The 22,380-nt window shown below is 29.3% G+C and overlaps 1 protein-coding gene across 1 annotated transcript; it reads right to left on the bottom strand.

Annotated features, from left to right (window-relative positions):
• Positions 1-3,507: 3,507 nt before the first annotated feature.
• On the bottom strand, positions 3,508-15,844 carry LOC111916822 (3-oxoacyl-[acyl-carrier-protein] synthase I, chloroplastic; the record flags this gene model as incomplete). The annotated part of the gene is made up of 8 exons (XM_023912482.3): positions 3,508-3,988; positions 4,113-4,179; positions 4,257-4,358; positions 4,435-4,548; positions 14,278-14,451; positions 14,607-15,038; positions 15,122-15,432; positions 15,817-15,844. Coding segments are annotated over 8 exons (1,296 nt in total), but the record flags the coding sequence as incomplete, so codon positions are not given.
• Positions 15,845-22,380: the final 6,536 nt, after the last annotated feature.

The raw sequence follows: 22,380 nt of genomic DNA, 5'->3' as shown, positions 1-22,380 counted from the left end.
AGGCTCAAGAAGTCCGTTTATAGATTCTAACAAGCATCTCATGTTCGGATCATCTGCTTTAATGACGAATTCAAAATTTTAATTACAAGAAACAAAACATAGTCCATATAAATGTGAAAGATAGTGGCAACGTTGTTGCCCCTTATATTAAAATAGGAAATAATGTCCTAACATTGCTAGGTGTAAAAGTTTTACATAGCTTAGGAATTGTCTCACTATGATGCACATGGGGGGACCAAGAAACCATACATAGAGTCTATGGAGATAGATCTAACTGAATTATTAATTTAAGCCAAATACTTGGAATGTCGGGGAAACTCGAGATACATAATTCCTAAAGAGTGCGTGCTAATAAAATTCATAATTTGTTTTGCATCTAATGACTTGTATGCCTTGTGCATGACAAGTCGTATAAGATCATTTTGGCTATAATCAAGAAATCAAGAACCAAGAATATTCTTTGGAATCCTAAAAGGACAAAAATATAATCTTGTTAGTGTAGAAGAAATGGATGAAAGAGTTACATTAATAGTGAGTTCCTTACTGATAAAGATGTTCCCATTTAGCTGTTGGAGTTCGTGCTCTTAATGAATAATAAAGTATTAGCTTGGAAGAGTGCTAAAGTAATACACCTAATTGGATTTCATAATAAGCATAAAGTATATTGTGGTTAGTTAGATTGTAAAGACAAACTATGTGACTAAAAGAAATTCTTTATTAACGCTGGTGTTGTATTCAATAATTGATGATGAAGGTTCTTGTAACTAAAAAGTGACTTTACCTCGAGTAAAAATCTCAAGTCACATAAGATGACATGGTAAATACTTAGAAAGTAAACATTCATGATTGTGAGGACATCATAGTCAACTAAAGAGAATCTTGGCGATTCATTCTTTTAAACTAAAGTCACCAACCAAGGTTAATAGTCACATAAAGATCTAATGTCATTAGATATACATGTGTATTAACTTGAGCATGTTTAGTTTCTTTTTTTTTATTTAGGAAATAATGTAGTTGTGGTCTCTATTTCAACCAGTGATTATTAAGTGGAGAACTTAATATTTGATGGAGTTCGTCATTTCATTTAGGCCATCACTGTGTTCCATTCAAACCTCTAGAATCAGTCCTACTTCTAGAAGTAAGTAGTGATGAAATTGTTCATGGGGATAAACATTAAAAAGCTTGTGACCAATACTCATGATTACTTTAAATGGAGATTTTAAGGTTTTGGAGTAACCCAAATTTAGAGATAACTTCATTCATTATGTCACAAGTAATTCTAAGATGGTAATAACATATATTCTTCAAATGGAGATACATGATATTTTCTCCTACAATATGTTTTGTCTTGGTTTCTCCCCAACGTTATTTGTAAATGGAAATCATATACGTTTGACTAAATATGACATGAGGAATAGGTGTAATCTATGTATCAAAGTTTATTTACTCACTTTATTTTTTAAATAGTTGGATTCGATATTTTTGGGCCCCTCAATAATTTGGTATTAACATTAAACTTGCATGGTCATGCTCACATTGAATTGATGGATCAGTTATGCAGATTGCTTTTTATTGACACAGTCGTTTTCTAAAAATAGAATCCTGAATGTTTAAGATTGACTATATTCATGTATCATGTTCATATATATATATATATATATATATATATATATATATATATATATATATATATATATATATATATATATATATATTGAAGATACAAAGGATTATTTGATCACTTATCTAAGGTCTATATCACAACTCTATGTTGTGAGTATGACAAGTACATTTGAATGTCTACTCTCTACTTATTACAAGTGAATATTAGACCAAATAGTTTTGGTAACCTCTATAAGTGGGAGTGATGGAGAATGATTTCCGTAGTCCCAACACAGTTAGAATAATTGGTAATATTATTATTAATAGTAGGGTCCTTTTGGGTTACACACAAGGACATAAATAAGAAACAAATGACATGGGAAAATATAAGGACTTCATTGGTTAATTAATTAATAGTCTTCAGTTAATTAGATGAAATGTAGAAGTTATGGAATGTTCTGGAGGATAATTAAGCAATAAAATAATTATCATTTATATGGATAATTATTAGTTTACTAGATAATTATCTATTAGGGTTATCTATCCTTCCCTAAAAATAGAGGGCTCCTTGGACGAATTATGATGATGAGTTTTACTCAAAACCCTAATAAAAATTTGGTCATACCTCTTCATTCCTGAAACCCTCAAAATCATGACACTAAATTATGGTATCCTCATTACCAAGAAGTGGTATCTGCTATTCCAACATATCTGGATTTCGGAGACTTCATTCATGGTGTTTGTTATATTCGTTGTTATTGGATATTGTTGATCTGAGTTCCTTGGGTGTGACTACAAAAAAGGAGTGATACATTGCACTCTTAAGCTCTGATCAATCAATCAAAGATCTACAAGGGTGTCTAAGATCTACAAGGGTTGTGACTGACAGGTTGTGTATAGATTCGATTTCTGGGCCTATTAAGGATTAAAATTGTTGCTTTTGTTGTCCCTTTATACAGATTACACCTTAGAAATCACATATAAAACTTGTTGAAAGCTCTTAAACACTTTTAATGACATCAATAACAAGCTTCCTTAGAGCAATCTCATTTCTAGTTCAATTCTATAAATCGCCATTAGAGCTCTACTAGCTTGAAAAAGGAGGAGATGATTACCTTAGGGGCTTTTGATGTTAAATCCTTTCCTATAGCACTTTTTCATGCCACTTGATCATCCCGTTTCCTCAAAATCTTTGGATCTCCTTTTTATAACAGAGAGGGAGTATTTTGGTGAGAAGGAAGGTGTATCAAGTGTTTAATTTTTTTTTGACATTGTGTTGTGATGGAAGGCCTCACCACGTCGTGATGGCCATTTGAATTTGAGATAAATTGTAACGTATATATGCCGCCACACCGTGGCAAGTTATCCACCACACCGTGGAGGCCAACAAACTACATTGTTGATTTCATTCCAACTTTGGGATCAACTTTTATCCCATCTTCTAACACGTAGAACTTCTTCGTTTCTAACACGCTTTCCATGATCTTTATATCCACACAAAAGTGTTCATATGATCTACAAATCTGATAATTCATTTCTTACTAACTTAATACAGGTCTTCACCTATTAAGTCATAAAGTTGTCCCTAAAACATAAAATTTCTCATTATATCCTTTTAGGCCAAAATTCATTTTCTTATGCATTCCTTCTCTTCAACTTACTCTTTTAACCTCATATTAGTGACATAAACTCATCTTGGTTATTTTCATGTACTCAAAACTTCATAAACTTGCTAAATTCTCATTAATGACCATTTTTCCTTTTGATCAATATTTGACTAAAAGTCAAATCTCTCTAAATTTCATGTTATTATAATTACTTTTTTTTTTGTTTTAGTTTTTTGTGTTTTTGAAGATTTTATTATGCTCATATTTTAGATTTTTTTTTTCATTTGTATTGTTTAGGTTTGTTTTTTTTTCTATTTGTATTAAACGTCATGTTTCCAATCTCTGAGATGTGTTTTCTCTCAATATATTAAACTTTGTTCATAAAATACATAATGATACCAAATGGCCAATGGCCTAGCGGTATGGAGTGATCATCTCATATGAGAGGTCAGGGGTTCAAGTCTTGGTGGAAACATAGGTGGTTTGCTATTTAAAAAAAAAATAAAAAAAATAAAAAAAATAAAAAATAAAAAATAAAAAAAATAATGGTATTAGTTTAAAATGGTAAACAGAATATGGCTTTGAACTCTTATTACTTATTTAAATTTTATATTATTTTATAATTCTATTGCATATTTTGACAAATCGATACATGCCTTAAACACCATAAACTATTCTTTATTGATAATGGAGATATTCTCAATGATTTTATCAAGGTTTGAATGCAGTAAACGCTACAACAGAGTTGTGTCCACCAAAACCCATTGAATTTGAAATAGCTGCATATCCAAAACATTGATTTAGTGAAATTAAAAAATCGTGGAATATTCCAAACGCAAGGTAAATTTAAAAATTAAAAAAAAAAAAAAAAAAAAAAAAAAAAAAAAAAAAAAAAAAACTCACCAACGTTAATCTCATGTTGTTGCTTTTGATTTGCAACAGTGTCAAACTCCACCCTTGGTTCTACGTTCTACATTTGCAACCAAAACATGAGAATTTAAGAATAAAAGAGCAGTGTATAACGATTAGAATATTGGTATGACATACAAATTGATTGATGGTAGGATGTAACCATCCTGTTTGAATAGCTTTAATTGTAGCAATGGCTTCTAGACTTCCAGCTGCGCCCATGCAATGACCTATCATTGACTGAACAACATATAAGAAGATAATTTCAATATAGACTTCATGTTATAGAGATAACTTAGACGATCATTGTGTTTACCTTGGTGGCATTGATTTTTGTCCATGAAGTGTTCTTGAATACGTTCATAAGCGATTTTAATTCAATGGGATCACCAACCACAGATGAAGTGGCATGTGCATTAACGTAGTTTACCTGCAAAAATTATTTAGTTTCTTGACATATCTGAACATCACCAATGTTAGACTTCATATAGAGCTTCACAACACTACCATGGGTTTTTGTAGCAAGCCATATCATATATATGCCTTTAAGATTCACAAAGTTATCCTCATTATCCATAATATTTTTCAAAGATTATAAATAGGTCTCGCATTCTTATTTTTTAATTTATATTTCAAATAAAATACCAAGAACAAGTTCAACTTTTTTATTTTATACAAAAACTAGATTTATAACAATATTTTTTATATCCACTATTCTTAAATCTTTTTAATATTTACAATCTAGTCTTTCATCTTCTTCTTTACTAATTTTCTCTACAAGCATATTATACCATCTCAAGGTTTATTATTAATTCATTAGGCAGTTTTGAAGAAGATTAGAATGATCATGTTTGTGACACGCTAGTTATGAACTAATCGATGAATGTATTGTAATGTTGGAGACAATGACATAGAAGATCTAATGAAGAAACTTATAATATAAATCTTTGGAATGAAACATAAACCAAAATCAGGTTACGAATATAATTTAAAAGTAAGTTGTAATTCAAAGAGGCACTAACACTAAGGTCTATCTCCTACATATATTGCTGCTTTGCAGGATTAAAATCCTACATATATTGCTGCTTTGCAGGATTAAAATCCTAATATATATATATATATATATATATATATATATATATATATATATATATATATATATATATATATATATATATATATATATTAGTTTATAACACATGGAAATCACGGTTACAAAATTAATTAAATATTCATAGTAAAAACTCAAAATTATTAGTCAATTATTAATTAATAGATATTATTTTTGTAGTTATATAAAATTATAATCGTTAATTTAAATAAGTACATGACCTTATAATCTGTATTAATTTTATTTAATTTTATTTTAACTTTTATTTTAATGTGATTTAATTTAATGTAATTAAAGTGGACAATTTAAATTTTGAAATTTGAATTGATAATCAATAAATTGACATGTGACATGACATTAATATGAGGCCTAATAAGGTGACATATTCGAAAAGGACAATCAACTTATTCCTTTATTAAAATAAGGATATATATATATATATATATATATATATATATATATATATATATATATATATATATGAAAAAACATCATAAATGGTCCCTGTAGTTTCCTAAAATCTGAAATTTTATCCTCGTGGTTTAAAAACATCATAGATGGTCCTTATGCTTTCAAAACTTTTGATGTTTGGTCCTTTTTTGCTAACTTTGTTAGCTTTTACCATTAAATGAAGGGTATTTCCGTCATTTAACTATCCAGGGACCTTTTATGAGGTTTTCTTTTCTTTTATTTTTTTTTTAAATTAAATTTAATATCCAAGGTCTCTCTCCCCCCTCCCTCTCTCTTTCTCTCTCATACACACACCATAGCCATACCCCCACCTTATCCTACTCTTTGTCTGCCATTACCACCACCACCATCCACCATCACCATTGCCATCATTAGACCAAAATCACCACCCTTATTTCCCCATTCCAACACTACAAAACACCATAGCCATCGTTACTTCCACCTACCAAACCACCACATAACCTTCACCACCGCCATTATCTTTACTAATACCGTATTCTTCGTCTTCTTTATTGAAATTGTTCATTTTTTTCTCCCATGTGAGTACCCAATCAATAATGAGCAAAAACAACCATCTCATTCATTAAACCAATCAAAAGTTCAACAACTACACTAGAACTTAGACCTTCAAAATTATCAGATGCAAAAACAGTAAAAAATCGGAGATCATTGCTTCAACAAGTCAAAAACGAAATTAGGCAAAACCCCCAGTTAATGAAATCAATTAAACCTGTTTTGGAAGCCGCCAAATCAGTTTCCCTGGAATCAAATGCTAGGGTTTCCAACATTTACACAGATCGAACAACCATAAATCCTCCACCAGCGATACAATTAGCCATCGAATTCACAACACCACCAGACAGAACAACCGCCACAACAACATTGGTATCTTAGGAGGTTTTTCTAGTGGGGATGAAGAAAGCTTAAGTGGTTTCAAAATTGAAATCCAGTGGAATGAAGAGAGGCTTCCGACTTGAAATCCGGTGAGGATGAAGAAAAATTTCCGGTGATGCTATGATATCCGGCGAGCAATGACGGGGAAGCGATGAAGCTTTTAGATGGGGCCACTGGACATCAGAGGCGATTGAGCTATTGGAGGATGTGGGAATTGGTAACGCCAATGGTGGGAGGTTTGGTTCACCAACAGTCAATCGATGGATGATTAGATTAGGAAGCAAGGATCGATGAAGGTGAATGGTTAGGTTAGGGAAGAATATGAGTGGGGATCTAGTGTATTTATGTGTTTGTCGAGAGAGAAAGAGACCTTTTATATATTTAATTATGTTTAATTTTTTCTTTTTTTAGAAAATACGAGAAAACATCATAAATGCTCCCAATTGTTGTTAAATGACAAAAATACCCTTCAGTTAACGGACAAACTTAACAGAGTTAGCAAAAAGGACCAAACATCACAAGTTTTGAAAACACAGGGACCATCTATGAGGTTTTTAAATCACGGGGACTAAACTTCAGATTTTGGGTAACCATTAGGACCATTATGATGTTATATATATATATATATATATATATATATATATATATATATATATATATATATATATATATATATATATATATATGTGTGTGTGTGTGTATGTGTGTGTATGTGTGTGTGTATGTGTTTATGAAGTGTTTGTAAATGTCTTTTATTGTTTCAAAACGCTCATGTTGGAGCATTGCAAAGCTTCTAATCTTGATACAACCACATAAAGTACATATGTTGTCCATCATTTTCAATGTATATACACATGTCGTAAGTGGTAAATGGAATGATTTCCATGTTCACATGTCTTTTCAAATTTTCAACATATAGAAGATTATTTATTTGCATTGTCAATTACATGTACACCACTATAACATACAAACAATAATATAATGTTGGATTTGTACCACTTCCCCAAGTTAATTATTCATTGGTTTTAAATTGGACAATGAGAGGAGACATTTCAAAACCTTAAGCCCACTGTTGTTAGAGGCATTTAAACCAAATTCACAAGAAAATGGGCACTTTTCATCTTTTTGAAGCTTGTAGAAGTGGCCCATGCCACCATCCGACTCATAGTATATTACATTGTTCAAACTTTCAATCAATATTCAACATGACGTAGGCTATGTTTTTGTTTTATTATTTTGTAATTTCATTTATAGTTAATCTTGTAATTCCATATTTAATTTGTACTATAATTTATGAATTTTAATAATTTGATGTGAATTATGTGCTTATACTTTTATGTAATTATAATTGTAATAATTAATATTCAATACTAGCATTGACTGTGGCCTCCTCATCTCTGAAATAGCTATATTCTTAACCTAATTTTAGTTAGCACCCCGCCCGACCATTAACTCTGGACTCCCCAACTCCATCATCATCGATTCCAGCTGCCCATCGATTCTGACTACCTCTACGACCATTATTGTCGATTTCAGCCTATTCGCACACATATTCACCCTTTATTTTTCTGATTTTCTTTCTTTTGTTTATTATGTGGTTTCCTATATTTTGATTTATATATTTATAATTGGACATTATTGGATATTTTCAATAATTTTTAATGGAATGGGATTCTTGCTCTCTAGTTACAAGAAAAGTATGGATCCAACAAGTTGAATGACGAAACATGTATGTTTTTTATTACTTTTAGGAGTTTTCTATTCTAATTGTTTGATATTAAGTTTTTTTTGTCAAAGATTTGGAATTGCTCTCAATATGTGGTCTATTTTTTGTTTCTTCATGTTTTTTAGTTCTATAGGTAACAATAATTACCTTTGTGTGAATGTAGATTGAGAGAGAAGGAGATGTCTAGGTTACCAAAAGACGAGTACAATTGTGTGTTCAAGGTCGTGTTGGTCTGAGATTCAAGGTTCGACAAATCCAATGCTCTCTTTTGATTGAAAGTGATTAAGTCATCTAGGCGAGTTGATTTCATTAATGTGGGCTTGAACGACATCATTACATGATAATTTTGATAAGCTCTTTGGGCTCATAACCACATATCTCTTATTTGTAAGTATGATTTTGGTCGTCTTCACTATAAGTATGATTATTTCTTTGTTTTTCCAGAGTATGAATTTATTTTTTCTCATAATCATAAACCTCTCCCCAGCTACATCTTGTAATCACTAATCAATAAAAAGTGGCATTTTATGAATTTATTTTTTCTCAAAATGTCTATTCTTCCTGCTAGTTCAATTTCATTTATTATCTTATAGAAGAGAGAGGAATTGTTTTATTAGTTTAAACAACCACCACCTAGTTAGGTAATTTGAGTGAATTTGAATGCTTTTATTCAAAAGCAAGATGGTCAATGATATGAAACTGAGATTATTCTTCCTTTTCACAACCTTGGTGAAGCTAAATAAGAACTTCACACATGATGGGTATACCCATTGGAATGTTGAAAAAAAACAAAGTCGTTGAAAGCAACTTTTACATTGCTCATATTTACTATACAACAACAATTTTTTTATAATACTAGAAGACTCAACTCAAAATAGAAATTTATGGAATATATGAGTTTATACCATGTGTAAGTGTTTGATATTTAAATAAGTAGTATGGCTATAAATGAACCGAACAAAGACAAACGAGGTCTTATTCATGTTCGTTTGTTTAAGTTAGTCGAATAAAATGAACAAACACAAATTGATAAATGAACGAGTTTTCTTGTTTATGTTCCTTTGTTTAACAAATTACATTGTTCATGTTCATTCATTTTTGTTCATGAATATGCTAAACGAACGAACATATAAAAGAACAAATATAAACAAACATAATTGAATATATATATATATATATATATATATATATATATATATATATATATATGAACATAAATGAACATATAATATAGTAATATAATTAAACACAATTAAGCATATATGAACATAAAAAGAACTTATATGAACGGGCATAAACGATCGTTCACGAACATAATCAAACGAATGGGACCGATGTTCGTTTTCATTGATTTAACTAAGTGAGCGAGAATTTGTGTCCATGTTCTTTCATATATTAAATAAACGAACTTCCTGTCATACTGTTCATGAACACTTCATGAACAGTTCGTTGAATTTTCAGTTCCTTTACAACCCTAATTAATAGGGATTCTAATCAATATAATAAACAGGCCTAATCCATCCATTAGAGAGTTAACGAAAAATTAACTTTCCTTTTTTATTTGTATTTGTATATGTTCAGAGTGTTATCTCTCCTATTTGATTTGTATTTATATGTTTATAGTGTAAGTTCATGAAGGACCTTACCATCATTTTCTACCAACTTCACCACCTCAATCTCTACTAGAAACTCCTATTTTTAATGCTTAGTCAAGTAATTTTGGGTTTTTGTTCATGTTTTATATCGGAACATGGGTACTTATCTAAGATCCCAATCAACTTCTGTTCAATGATTTTCAAGCCTCAAATTGGTTCGTTTTATATATAAGTTTGGAACTTTTTGATAATATATAACTACTTTTTTAATCATAAATGTACTTTCAAATTGTTTTTGCTTGATGCTGGTTAGCTTTCTACTGGTCTAATGAAGGAGTGGTACTTAGTGTTCCATTTATTAATGAATTTTACAATTTTTGTTTTCAAATAGGTTTAGGTTGAAATTCTCCATCCAATATCCCACATTTTCACATGTGGTCGCTCTATCTATGATAAAAAAAAATTAATAATAGTCGGTTGTCATTTCTTGCATTTAACCCCATTATTCTATCATGACATGTTTGATTTTGAAAAATAATTTAATAAGATATGCTAAAAAAACTATATATTTTTATCATGACATCTTTTGGAGGGTAAGGTTCGCCCTCTTTGGAATCTGCATATGTAAATCCTAGCTAAAAGTCATATATTTTTGTTTTTCAAATCATGTGTCTCTTACAATTATTATTGTTGATAATTCTATAAAATACATAATAACCAGAGTCCCAAACTTTGTGGATCATGCATGTGTCATGTTTTACATAGCCTGGTAAACATTTCTCCACGTTGCTATCTGATTTTATGCCAGAATGATAATTTTATATCATATAGTTTCTTTAGACTTTTTATTAATATTTTTTAATAGTAGCTACTATATGTTTATAGTGTTTTGTTTTCATATTTGTAGCTTATTGGTCAGTGAGTAGACGGAGGAAGAGCCTAAGGTGGAACGTGAAAAAACTGAGCCCAAGAATTCACCAAGATGCATACCGAAATCTTAAAGAGTATCCAAGGAAATAACTTACCCATCTAATTAGAATTTGAAAATTTTGATTTTTATGATTTGGTTTTAATACTTGAAATTGTTTGTTAGTTGAATATTAATATTTATTTCGTAGTCATAAATAGTCATTTGATTTTGGGGTATAAACAATGAATTTCATTTTTGAATTTTGCTTATAGAATAGCAACATATTCAATGGAATAGATTGTCTCTCACTTACACATAATTAATTGCGGATTAACTACGAAATTTACTGGTTGCATGAGCTAATCGCCAACAGATTAACTGCGGAAATTAGCAATGAAATCCAAACGTTCTCAAATATTCTTTGGGTAATTTGTGTTATCGCTAATTTGTCACTAAATTCGTCGCTCACAATTAGCAAGAAGAGTTTTCGACTCACAATCCAGTCACAATCATCGTTCATAACCTTTTAGCTTCGAAATTGTCTGTTGGTGATGCATGTATGTCTAAGTGCATATACAAATATGGTAAAGACGAAATATATAAATACAAAGTACAAAACAATATAAGTATAATATAGTCTATTAGGTAAGGGTTCGTGTTGTATGTTTTAAGGAACATTTGTGTAAATTTCTTAATAACTAGGCAAGTGTCCGCGCGTTGCACAAAAACACTTATATAGTTGAGATCTTTACGAATATATGTTTTCTTAAATATAACAATAATGTTGTTGTTAAATTTGATATACTAATTCGTATGTTAAGTTGCTATTATATATTGATTATTTTGAATTATACGATAATATATACATGTACTAAAACTGGATAATTTCAATCGTTTCAATGACATCTACCTGCGGGTTACTCATTGATAAAAATAAAAAATTATATATAGTTTAATGTTATATATAGTTGTTGTTATTGTTAATTAATTTTTTAAAATTTGCTAACTTAACGTTTTAATTTCTATCATTATAATTATTTAAAACACTAGACATTGTTTTTTGTTTTTAAAAGTAACAATATTTTAAAATGATAATGTTTTATATACAACATTTTAAAACTAATAAATTAAGTATTATATGTTAATGTTAAAGACATAACTTTATAAGTAAAAGTAAATATATTATTTTAATATTGAAATTTAGTTTATATATGATTACACTTTATGTTAGATATTTATTTAACCTTATTAACCAACTTATAATCATTATTAAAGAGAAATTGAAAAGTAATGGGAGTTTCAAGAAAAATGTGGTGAAAGGAAAAAAAATTTCTTTATAAGTATATACTAGGTGAACACCCGCGTATTGCGCAAAATACAACAATATATTTGAAATATTTACAAATATATGTTTTTTAAATATATGAAGGATGTTCTTGTTAGCTCTTATATAATAAATCTTATAATAAATTGGTATAAACATTATTTGTTTTAAATTAAATGATAGTGTAGACATTTTTTAAAATTCTATAATCTTGATTGTCTCGATGGTCTCTATCTATCGGCTACTCATTAATAAAATTAACTATAATATATGGTTTTATGATATTTATAGTTTTTGTTATAATTAATTAATTTTTAAAAGTTTATTTGCTTAAGATTTTAATTTCTATCATCGTAATTATTTAAAACATAAACATTGTTATTATTTTTAAAGGTGACAATATAAATTTTGTATATAATATTACTTTTAAATATTATTATTGTAAGTTATATAAAATAATGTATTTGTAAACTCTTAATTATTTTAATTGGTTTCAGAAATTTTAATTTTTTGTAATTTATTTGATGAATATTGTTAGTTTCTTTGATTATAATTATCTAAAACAACAAATATATATATATATATATATATATATATATATATATATATATATATATATATATATATATATATATTTTAAAGATAACATTATAATTTTTTATATAATATTAATTTTAACTATTATTATTTTTTGTTATTTCTAAGCTATTTATTTGAAAACTCTTAATGATTACAAAAAATAGTTTAATGTTTTTTTTTGTTTATTTAGGATTACAATTTAGGTTTAGCATTCTACCATATAACTTTTAACTATTAATAAATTTTTCTCACGATTTTTTTCAAATTGAACTGAAATGTTGATTTAAGTTAACCGTTTTGACATTATATTGAAATTAATAATTTAACTATTTTGTATAAAATCATAAATTATATAAAATTTGTGACTTTAAAATGATAACTACTCATATAAGAAAACATATTTAAGCTAATAAGTTAACTACAATACATTAAAAAGTTAAAGTCATAATGTCATAAATAGAAGTAAAATGTGATTTTTTTTTAATATTGTACTTCAGTTAATATATGATTAGAATTTAGTTTTTACATTAATTTAACATTAATAACCAATTTATAATAATTATTAGAAAAAAAGTGAAAAGTCATGGAGGTTTCAAATAAATGTGATGTAAGTAAAAATGCATCTTTTATAAGTATAGTACGCGAATGTCCGCGCGTTGCGCAAAAACACCTATATAGTTGAAGTCTTTAAAAATATATGTTTTTTTATAAATATAACAATAACGTTGTTGTTAAACTTGATATAATAATTCATATATTAAATTAATATAATATATTATTTATTTTGAATTATATGATAATATATACATATATTATAACTGCATTATCTCAATCGTTTAAATAACTTCTATCCGCGAGTTACACATTAATAAAATTAAATATAATATACTCTTTAATGTTATTTATACTTTTTGTTATTGTTAATTAATTTTAAATTTTTTTTTCTTAATGTTTTAATTTCTGTGATTATAATCATTTAAACATCAAACATTGTTTTTTTATTTTAAAATTAACAATATAATCATTTATATAAAGTTATTTTTAACTATTATTATCGTAAGTTATTTTAAGCTACTTATTTGAAAACTTTTAACGATTATAAAAATATTTTTAAGAAAAATATTTTAGTTAAATAGATATTACAATTTAGTTTTTGCATTTATCACTACAATTTATTTTTAACTATTTACAAAATATTCTTTGATTTTTTAAATGAAACTTCTTATTAAAATCAACTTATATAACTTATTATTACAACAATAACCTGACTTTTAAGGATTTCTATCCAAACACTTACAATTAGGGAATAAGCTATAAACAATAAACACTTTTTTTTTCGTCCAAACACCCTTTAGTACATTTTATGCCACATAAGCATAAGCATTCTACTATGAGTATTGAATTTTGTGAAGCGGTTCATCCGTTCACGGTTTCTATGGACCTTTGAGAAAATGGCATAGTGGGTGCTCTTAGTTAATTTAAATTTCCCTAAAATATGACTTGTTCGACAAAAAAACAAACAAACTCGGAGGAATTAAGTGAAACATACCTCTTCTGCCGACACACCAGCATTCATAAGGCAGCTTTGTATGCAATACGAAAGACCAAGCCCATCAAATCGTGGATTAGTTACATGATAAGCGTCACAATTTACTGCACCTCCCAAGTATTCAGCAAGTATCGGAGCATCCCTTTTCATTGCATGTTCTAAACTCTCCATCACCTAAGAAAAGAAATATAAAATATATATAAAACCAGATTGATCTTCAAGTAGAAACAGCTAGAAAAAAAAAAGTTTTGCTTTTCTCCATCATCATTATGAATGTGGTTTTAATACAATTTATAGATAGTGAAGTCCAACATGGGTGGTAAGTTTACCAAAACACCAGCACCTTCACCCATCACGATTCCATCTCTATCCTTATCCCATGGTCTAGAAGCAGTCTTGGGATCATTATTTCTCTTAGACAAAGCATTACATGCAGCAAAACCTCCAAATCCAACTGGAATACAAGAAGCTTCGACACCACCAGCTATCATCAAATCAGCATCACCTTCACGGATATGATTAGCAGCCGCATAGATGCAAAAGTTAGATGTCGCACAAGCAGCTGAAATGGAGTAGCTTGGTCCCATATATCCAAGATCAATCGTAAGTAACGCTGAACCCATGTTTGTTATGTAATAAGGTGTAAATAAAGGTGATATTTTTTCATAACCTTCATCTATTAGAGACTCTACAGCGTCAGAAAATACACTAACACCTCCCATTCCTGATCCAATAAGCACCCCAGCACGCTCCTTATCAATCTGTACATGTCAGAAAACATCGTCATTAAATTAACCATTGGACTTTATATTTGACGACATGGAAATTTTGATGAATGAAGAACCTTTGAGCGTTTATTGACTCCAAGAGCAGCATTTTCAAGAGCTTTTTTCCCTGCAACAATGCAATATCGTTGACAATCATCAAGTCCGAGGTCAACTTTGCGATCAATGAAGTCATGTGTTTGGAATCCTCGAATTTGGCCACCAATACGTGTGGGGAGATTGGAGGTATCGAATCGATCAATTAAACTGATTCCACTCTCTCCAGCTAATAATCTTTCATAGTATGTATCAACGTCGTTCCCAAACACAGAGACAAGACCCATACCCGTTATAACTACCCGTTTTTTTGGATCTTTTTCCCGTTTAGGAGCTGTTATAGAAGCATGGTTAGATAATAGATGGGTACGTATAGCAGTGATACGTGCTGGTAATTTGTTAATAATGAAAAGAGATTGCTTTCTCGGTGGGCTAGTTAGGGACACCCACTGAGAAGGTGATGACTGGAGAAGAGCATGAGCTTCCATAACTGTATAGAGCTTGATGTATGATCAAGATGGTTAAATTGTTAAAATGATCCGAGAATTTTATATTAGCTAAGTTTCAAGAACTTCAGAGTGTGGTATCGCTATGCGTATTGTCGGTTTGTGTATATATAACAAGAGAGAAAGAGAAAAAGTGAGGGAGAGAATCAACTTCAGATGAAAAGTGATATATTTGTAACAACATAAGATCATCCACTGGGGATTTATACGACCACTAAGAGTAGGGGCCCAAACCAATTTTAAAACAAAAACATATGAACACGTTCATTTTATATATATATATATATATATATATATATATATATATATATATATATATATATATATATATATATATATATATATATATATATATATATATATATATATATATATATATATATATATATATATATATAAGTTTAAGAATAAGGGAATCATTCTCAGCTAATCATTTTTATATACGTAAACACATTTAGATTAAGTCATTAAGGATACACTGTTCTTCTGAATCGTTCATCTGTTCTTCATAAACATCATATGTTATTCATTCATCTGGATCGTTCCTCTGTTCTTCAACAACATCATAAGTTCTCCATCAACATCATCTTTTTTCATCAACGTCATCTGTTCTTCATAAAAAAAATATCAACGTTATCCGCTCATCATAAAAAAACATCGACACTTCATAAAAACATCAAATTCTTTATCAAAAATCTTCGTTATTTCATCAAAATGTTGTGATTCATCATCATAAACGTTTATTTGTACTATTAAGTGTAAGTCGTGATTTAATCTTGTCCAGTTTCGTTGATGTAAAGCAAAATTGTTAAACATAATCCATATTTATCAATGTCACATTATTTAGCGATCACCAGTTATCGAAACTTCATCAATCGAAGATTTACCAATATCAAACAACAGATAGCAATCGAAAGTACATCAACATAACCATATATTTGAAGAATTTTTTAAAAATCGATTGTCAGGCTTGAAAAACTTTATATTTATAGATTTTTTTCAAATTTTTGATCCAAACCTACTGATTATTGATCGATTTTGATAGGACTTGATTCGTGTTGTAATTATTGGCTTCAGTTGTTAATTTTTTTTATCATAATTATATAAGTTAATTTATTTGCATGCCAAATGTTCGATGAAATGCATAAACTAAATATATCACGAAATATTCACAAATGAATATGTCTTTACACGAGAATCAATGTATGTCTTTTAAAAACACAGAACAACTATGTAATTCAAATGTGAATAACATATAAAAATTATTTTCAAATGCGAATACATGTAATATTCACAAATGAATACATATAATATTCATAAAGGGTAAAGTATTTTTTCGGAAAATAAAAAATATGTCGTTTTGAGGTCCTAAGAAAATTTATAATTTATATGTAAATAAAATATAAGAATTATATCCACATGTGAACATATGTAATATTCACAAATGAATATATATATATATATATATATATATATATATATATGTGTGTGTGTGTGTGTGTGTGTGTGTGTGTGTTTGTGTGTGTGTGTGTGTTTGAACTACAAAATATATAAAATTAAAGATAAAAAAAGTATTTGATAAGAATATATATTTATTCACATACAACTAATATTTTAGGTTAATAAAATAATCATATAAGCATATATTTTTATTAATGTTATATTGATTTGTGAATAAATGACAACTTTTTTCAGAAAATTATAAAAATAGAAAAACGTCATTTTGAGGCCCTAAACAGTCCCGAATGGCCAAAAAACACCGTATGTCACAGCGAAGCTGTGAATTTTCTAAATCGCACCATTTTAAATCAAATATGCGAATTTCGTCCAATTCTGAGGCTAAACTTCATTGCGGCAATTTTTTTGATAATGTCACTAAATTTTCCTTCCTACTAGTAATGGCATCATCATGACATGTTATTTATTCATATATAAATAAAGTTTAAAAATCATTACGACATATTTATTGATGATGTTACTAACTTCAATCCAACTAGTGAAACTATAATTATAATCTGTTATTTTTATTTATGTGAATAAACTATACATGTTCATTTATTTATTTTGTACATACAACCTTTATATATAAAAATAAATAATACACTATAAGAATTGGTTTGTGAATAGTTTTTTTTATATTGTAACAATATTATTTTAAATGTAAATTCAACATTATACTAAGACAGATAACATTGTATTGGTTAATGAATATCATTCGCATTTGAATTTAATATGATCAAAATGAAGAATATATTAAATTGTATAACATTTATACATGAATATAAAAATATATGGTCTTTATCAATGATATATTCTCAATTACGTCAACCAATCGTCAACCAATGAGATTATGAACTAACCATTGATTGAAATATTATTCATTCATTGAGTTATAACCATGTCTGGAAAAACATCTAAATAAACATCAAAAATGTTAAAAATATATTGTTAGTTCATAATAGTAGAGATTTACATAGTATATTCACATATGAATTATATATAATATATAAACTTGTGAATATGATACAATATATATTCATATTAAAATATTAAACGATGCATTCACTTGTGAATATTACATAGTATATTTACTTGAGAATATTAGATGGTATATTCACTTATAAATATTAGATGGTATCTTCATATGTGAATATTGCATAGTATTACATAGTATATCACATGCGACTGTTACGTAGTATATTCACTTACAAATATTAGATGATATATTCACTTATGAATATTATATGGTATATTCATAAATGAATATTAGACAATATATTCACATATGAATATTACAATGTGTACTCACAAATATATATAATTTTTATATGTTATTCATATATGAATAACATACAGACTTGCATATCTGTTTTGTGTTTTAATAATCATATATTGATTTAGGTTCGAAAACATATTCATATGTGAATATAACATGGTAATTTAGTTTATGCATTTCATCAAACAGTTAGAGTGCATACAAGATAGATTTTTTTTAAAAATGCTAAAAACATGATACTTTGATTATTTAAAACTAAAAAAATAGTAGATTGATAGAGAATTATATGAATAAAAAATTTTAAAAATTATTTGATGTTTTTCTAACCTTAATTTCGAAGTTTTGTTTGATGATTGTCACAACCAGGAAATTCTATGTTTTTGTAAACATTAACCATGGCAATAATTGTAACCATGACTTGAAAACAAGTGTGATGTTTATTCAATGAAAACAAACTTCCATCAAAATACAACTGAAAAGCCCAAAAACTCTATACAAACACTTCAAATAGTCAACTACAGATTGGAAACCCTAAAAATCCCGGTTTAAGTCCATTATGGACTAGGATTTTCTTATTGTGCTTAATGGGCCAATGTAATGGTGTTGATTCTGATGGCATGTGCGGAATTAGAAAGATCTAGTAATTCATCATACAAATTCAAGAACACAAGGAGTAAATAATTCTTTGTAAGCTCTTATTAGATCTAGAAAGATTATACAAATGGGTTTGTATACAATTTCTCTCTCTAGTCTAACACTCCAAATGATTCCTTACATAATGGGAGTCTTTCACTTCCTATTTATAGGAAAAGACTCAACTCATTTACACATACAAAGAGGAAAGCCTAAACACATTACATCCAAGCATGACTTTGCACCCTAACATTCTCCCCCTCAAAGTTAGGATTGGATGTCTGGCTTTAATCTCCAACGAGCTAGCGCGATCATGACCAAACTCCCCTTCGAAGTAACACCGGTCTACAAATCCGCAAATGAATATTCGACAAACCCGAGAAGCTTCGAATACCCATCATTCTCCCCTTTTTATAATCAAAAAATGATTATAAAACCCACTAAGGATGAGAAGCGCCCGAGGAATAATCCTCACAATACTCCCCCTTGATGTATACCAAAAATGAATCACCAAAAATCTTGCACGGAAAAACAATCACGAAAAAGCCACAAAATAAATTTTCAATTTATGAAAAATTTTGACTTTTTGGGTGAAAGTTGCAAGATTTTTCAAAATCCGGGTAGAAATTGTCACTTTCTGAAACTTGCAGGGACCCGTTGCATCAAAAATAGCCAAATATGCAAAACTCTCCCCCTTTTCCAAAGCTGGGTAGAAAGCGTCAATTTGCACAAACTGTAGGGACCAAAAATGAACATACTTCAATTTCTCAGAAAATTAGCCCAATTTCGAAGTTGGATATTTTCTGCCAATATTTCGAAACTGCAGGGGCTAATAGAGAAATTATGTCATTCTTCGAAAACTTTTGTCACCATTTCGAAATTGGACCATTTGTGGCAAGTCTTCGAAACTTCAGGGGTGATATTCGAAACTTTTGATTTTCTTCTTCAATTTGTTACCCAATAACCAGGTAACAGACTTACGAAGACTTTTTCTTTCTCCCCTTCGAAAATAGAAACCCAGTAACCATTCATTCAAATGCCAAACACCTTTGTACCCTTCGAATCTGGACTCCAAACTCTTCGTTTTTCAATTCAGCCATATACACCCTTCGAAAATTCTTTCATAATCATCCTTCGTTCGTTCATTTCACCAAATCAAACCCAAGAACAACCATCCAGTGACCCTTCATTTTTGATTACTCTTAGATTGTATCGATCATTTCAACAATCGATCCTACAGGAAAGGCTTCGATTGATCGACTCCAAACCATCGTCCATACAGGAACCCTTCGTATATTAACGATCAAAATCATCTTTCCAAATCTTCGTTCTCACGTTCTTTGTTTCTTACTGTTCTTCACCAATTCACGGATCAAATAACCAAAACCAAGGCTTCGTTTTTAGAGTTATCAACACAAATCAAGCCATCTACTCTCCAACCCTTCGAATCAAAATCACAAATCACAATCTTCGTTCAAGAAACCCAGATACATTCTTCAAAATCGTTCTTACAGTTCTTCGATCCTTACAGTTCTTGTTCGTCTTTTAACCCAAAAACTCCGTCCTTTGTATTTCAGTGATCAACCTAAATCATCAATCACCCTTCGCTTTTTAGTCCAAACCTTAAATCTGTTAATAGTCGATCCAAACGAACAAGAACGTCCTTAACATTCGTCGACATTAAGATCAATAATCATAACCAATTTTCGAAATTAATTCCCAAATTAGACTCGATTTCCTCATCCATAGCCCAAATACAACTAGTATTAACCAATTTCAGCCTCAAATTCATAGATTCATCTCTTAAATCTTGAGTTTGACTTTTCTTTTCTGAGATTGAACTTTTAAAATCAGAAGTCAACAAACACGATACTGATGAGTCTAGCTTCCAGTTTCAGATCAAAACAATTTCAACGAACAGTTCTTCAGCTCCTTCAAGTGGTCGTGGTCAAGTTCTTTAAAATCAAGGACTCAATATACTTGAATCAACAAACAGTTAATCAAGAGGAACGAAAGTGAATCAATAAAATTGAAAGAATGAATCGATTTGAATAATCAGATAAAAACATCAGATCAGGTAAATTTGAAGATTCAATCAAAAGAAAAGAAAATCTGAATGGAATTATTGATTTATCGATTATTTAGATACAACGAGAAGGATAGCACGAAAAAGATATATGGACTGTATACAGCAAATCGGATGAATCAGTCTCAATTAAGTTGGGCTTGAATTTTTATTAGATGAACAGTAAACAATCCGATTTGGGCTCAATTAAATCGGACATGAACAGTATTTGAATTTAGGATTTTTGTTTTTTTTTGGTTGGATTTGATAAAAAAATATTGGATCAACAATGGGGTTGAAACGGATTAGATCCAACGAAACAAATTGATCAAAATTTGAAAAACGCAAAGCACGAATCGAAATCATGGACGTTTTGGAATCCATTTGAGAATTTGAGATACCTTTTTGACGAATCGAGTTCCGTTTTCAACGAACGAATCAAATTTGGAAGATCTTGGTTCTTTTGTCGGAATGAGAAAATCTCCAAATCGAACATTGTACCACCCACCATGCGAGATGTACAACTCGTTCTTTGTGTTCTTCGTGTTTTTCATCAAACCAAGAACATCTTCAAAAGAACCACCAACACATTTGGGTTTTGACTTCAAATTCAATTCAACACTTGGAGATTGTTGTTTTGGAACCCAAATTTGCTTCACGGATTTTGGCTTCACAACATATGACGATTTTTGTGAGTAAACCCGCTTATTCTTTTGATTCATCTTCTTCTTCTTTTTCTTTCTTATCTTTTTGCATCTTGAAGACTTGACTTCATGAACAAACCCACTTTCAACAACATGAATATTTTGAGTTTGAATCAAATCTTTTGGAGTTTGATATTTGTGAATTTCTTGAACCACCAGCTTCCGATAAGGAATCATTCCTTCAAACGAATCACAAGAACAGAAAATATCATCGGTTTAACTCCAATTGAGCAAAAAACTTTTTCATCTTGAGAATCAACTTGAACTCCTTTTTCTTGAACATCAAGAACATCACATTGAACTCCTTTTTCTTGAACATCATCATCATCAAGAACACCATCCCGAGCTTCACGACAATTTGCATAATATTCAAGTTTATTGCTTCCATATTTGCATTCTGCATGAGAAATTCCTTTTATGACTTCTCCATCTCTTCTATTTCTTCGTCTCTTTTGATATGTTGTAATCAAACGATCAAACAAATGTTTGATTTGAAAATTTTGACAACTAATTAATTCTCCAACTTCATTCTTTTCTCCATTTACAACAATATCACATTCACTTATCAATCCAACAGTTAAGCTATAAAGAAGATATT

This window comes from Lactuca sativa, chromosome 1 (genome assembly GCF_002870075.4).
Source record: "Lactuca sativa cultivar Salinas chromosome 1, Lsat_Salinas_v11, whole genome shotgun sequence".
In the NCBI taxonomy this organism is placed as follows: Eukaryota; Viridiplantae; Streptophyta; class Magnoliopsida; order Asterales; family Asteraceae; genus Lactuca; species Lactuca sativa.
Note: the sequence above shows the minus strand (reverse complement) of the source record. Positions and strands in the feature narration are given on the sequence as shown.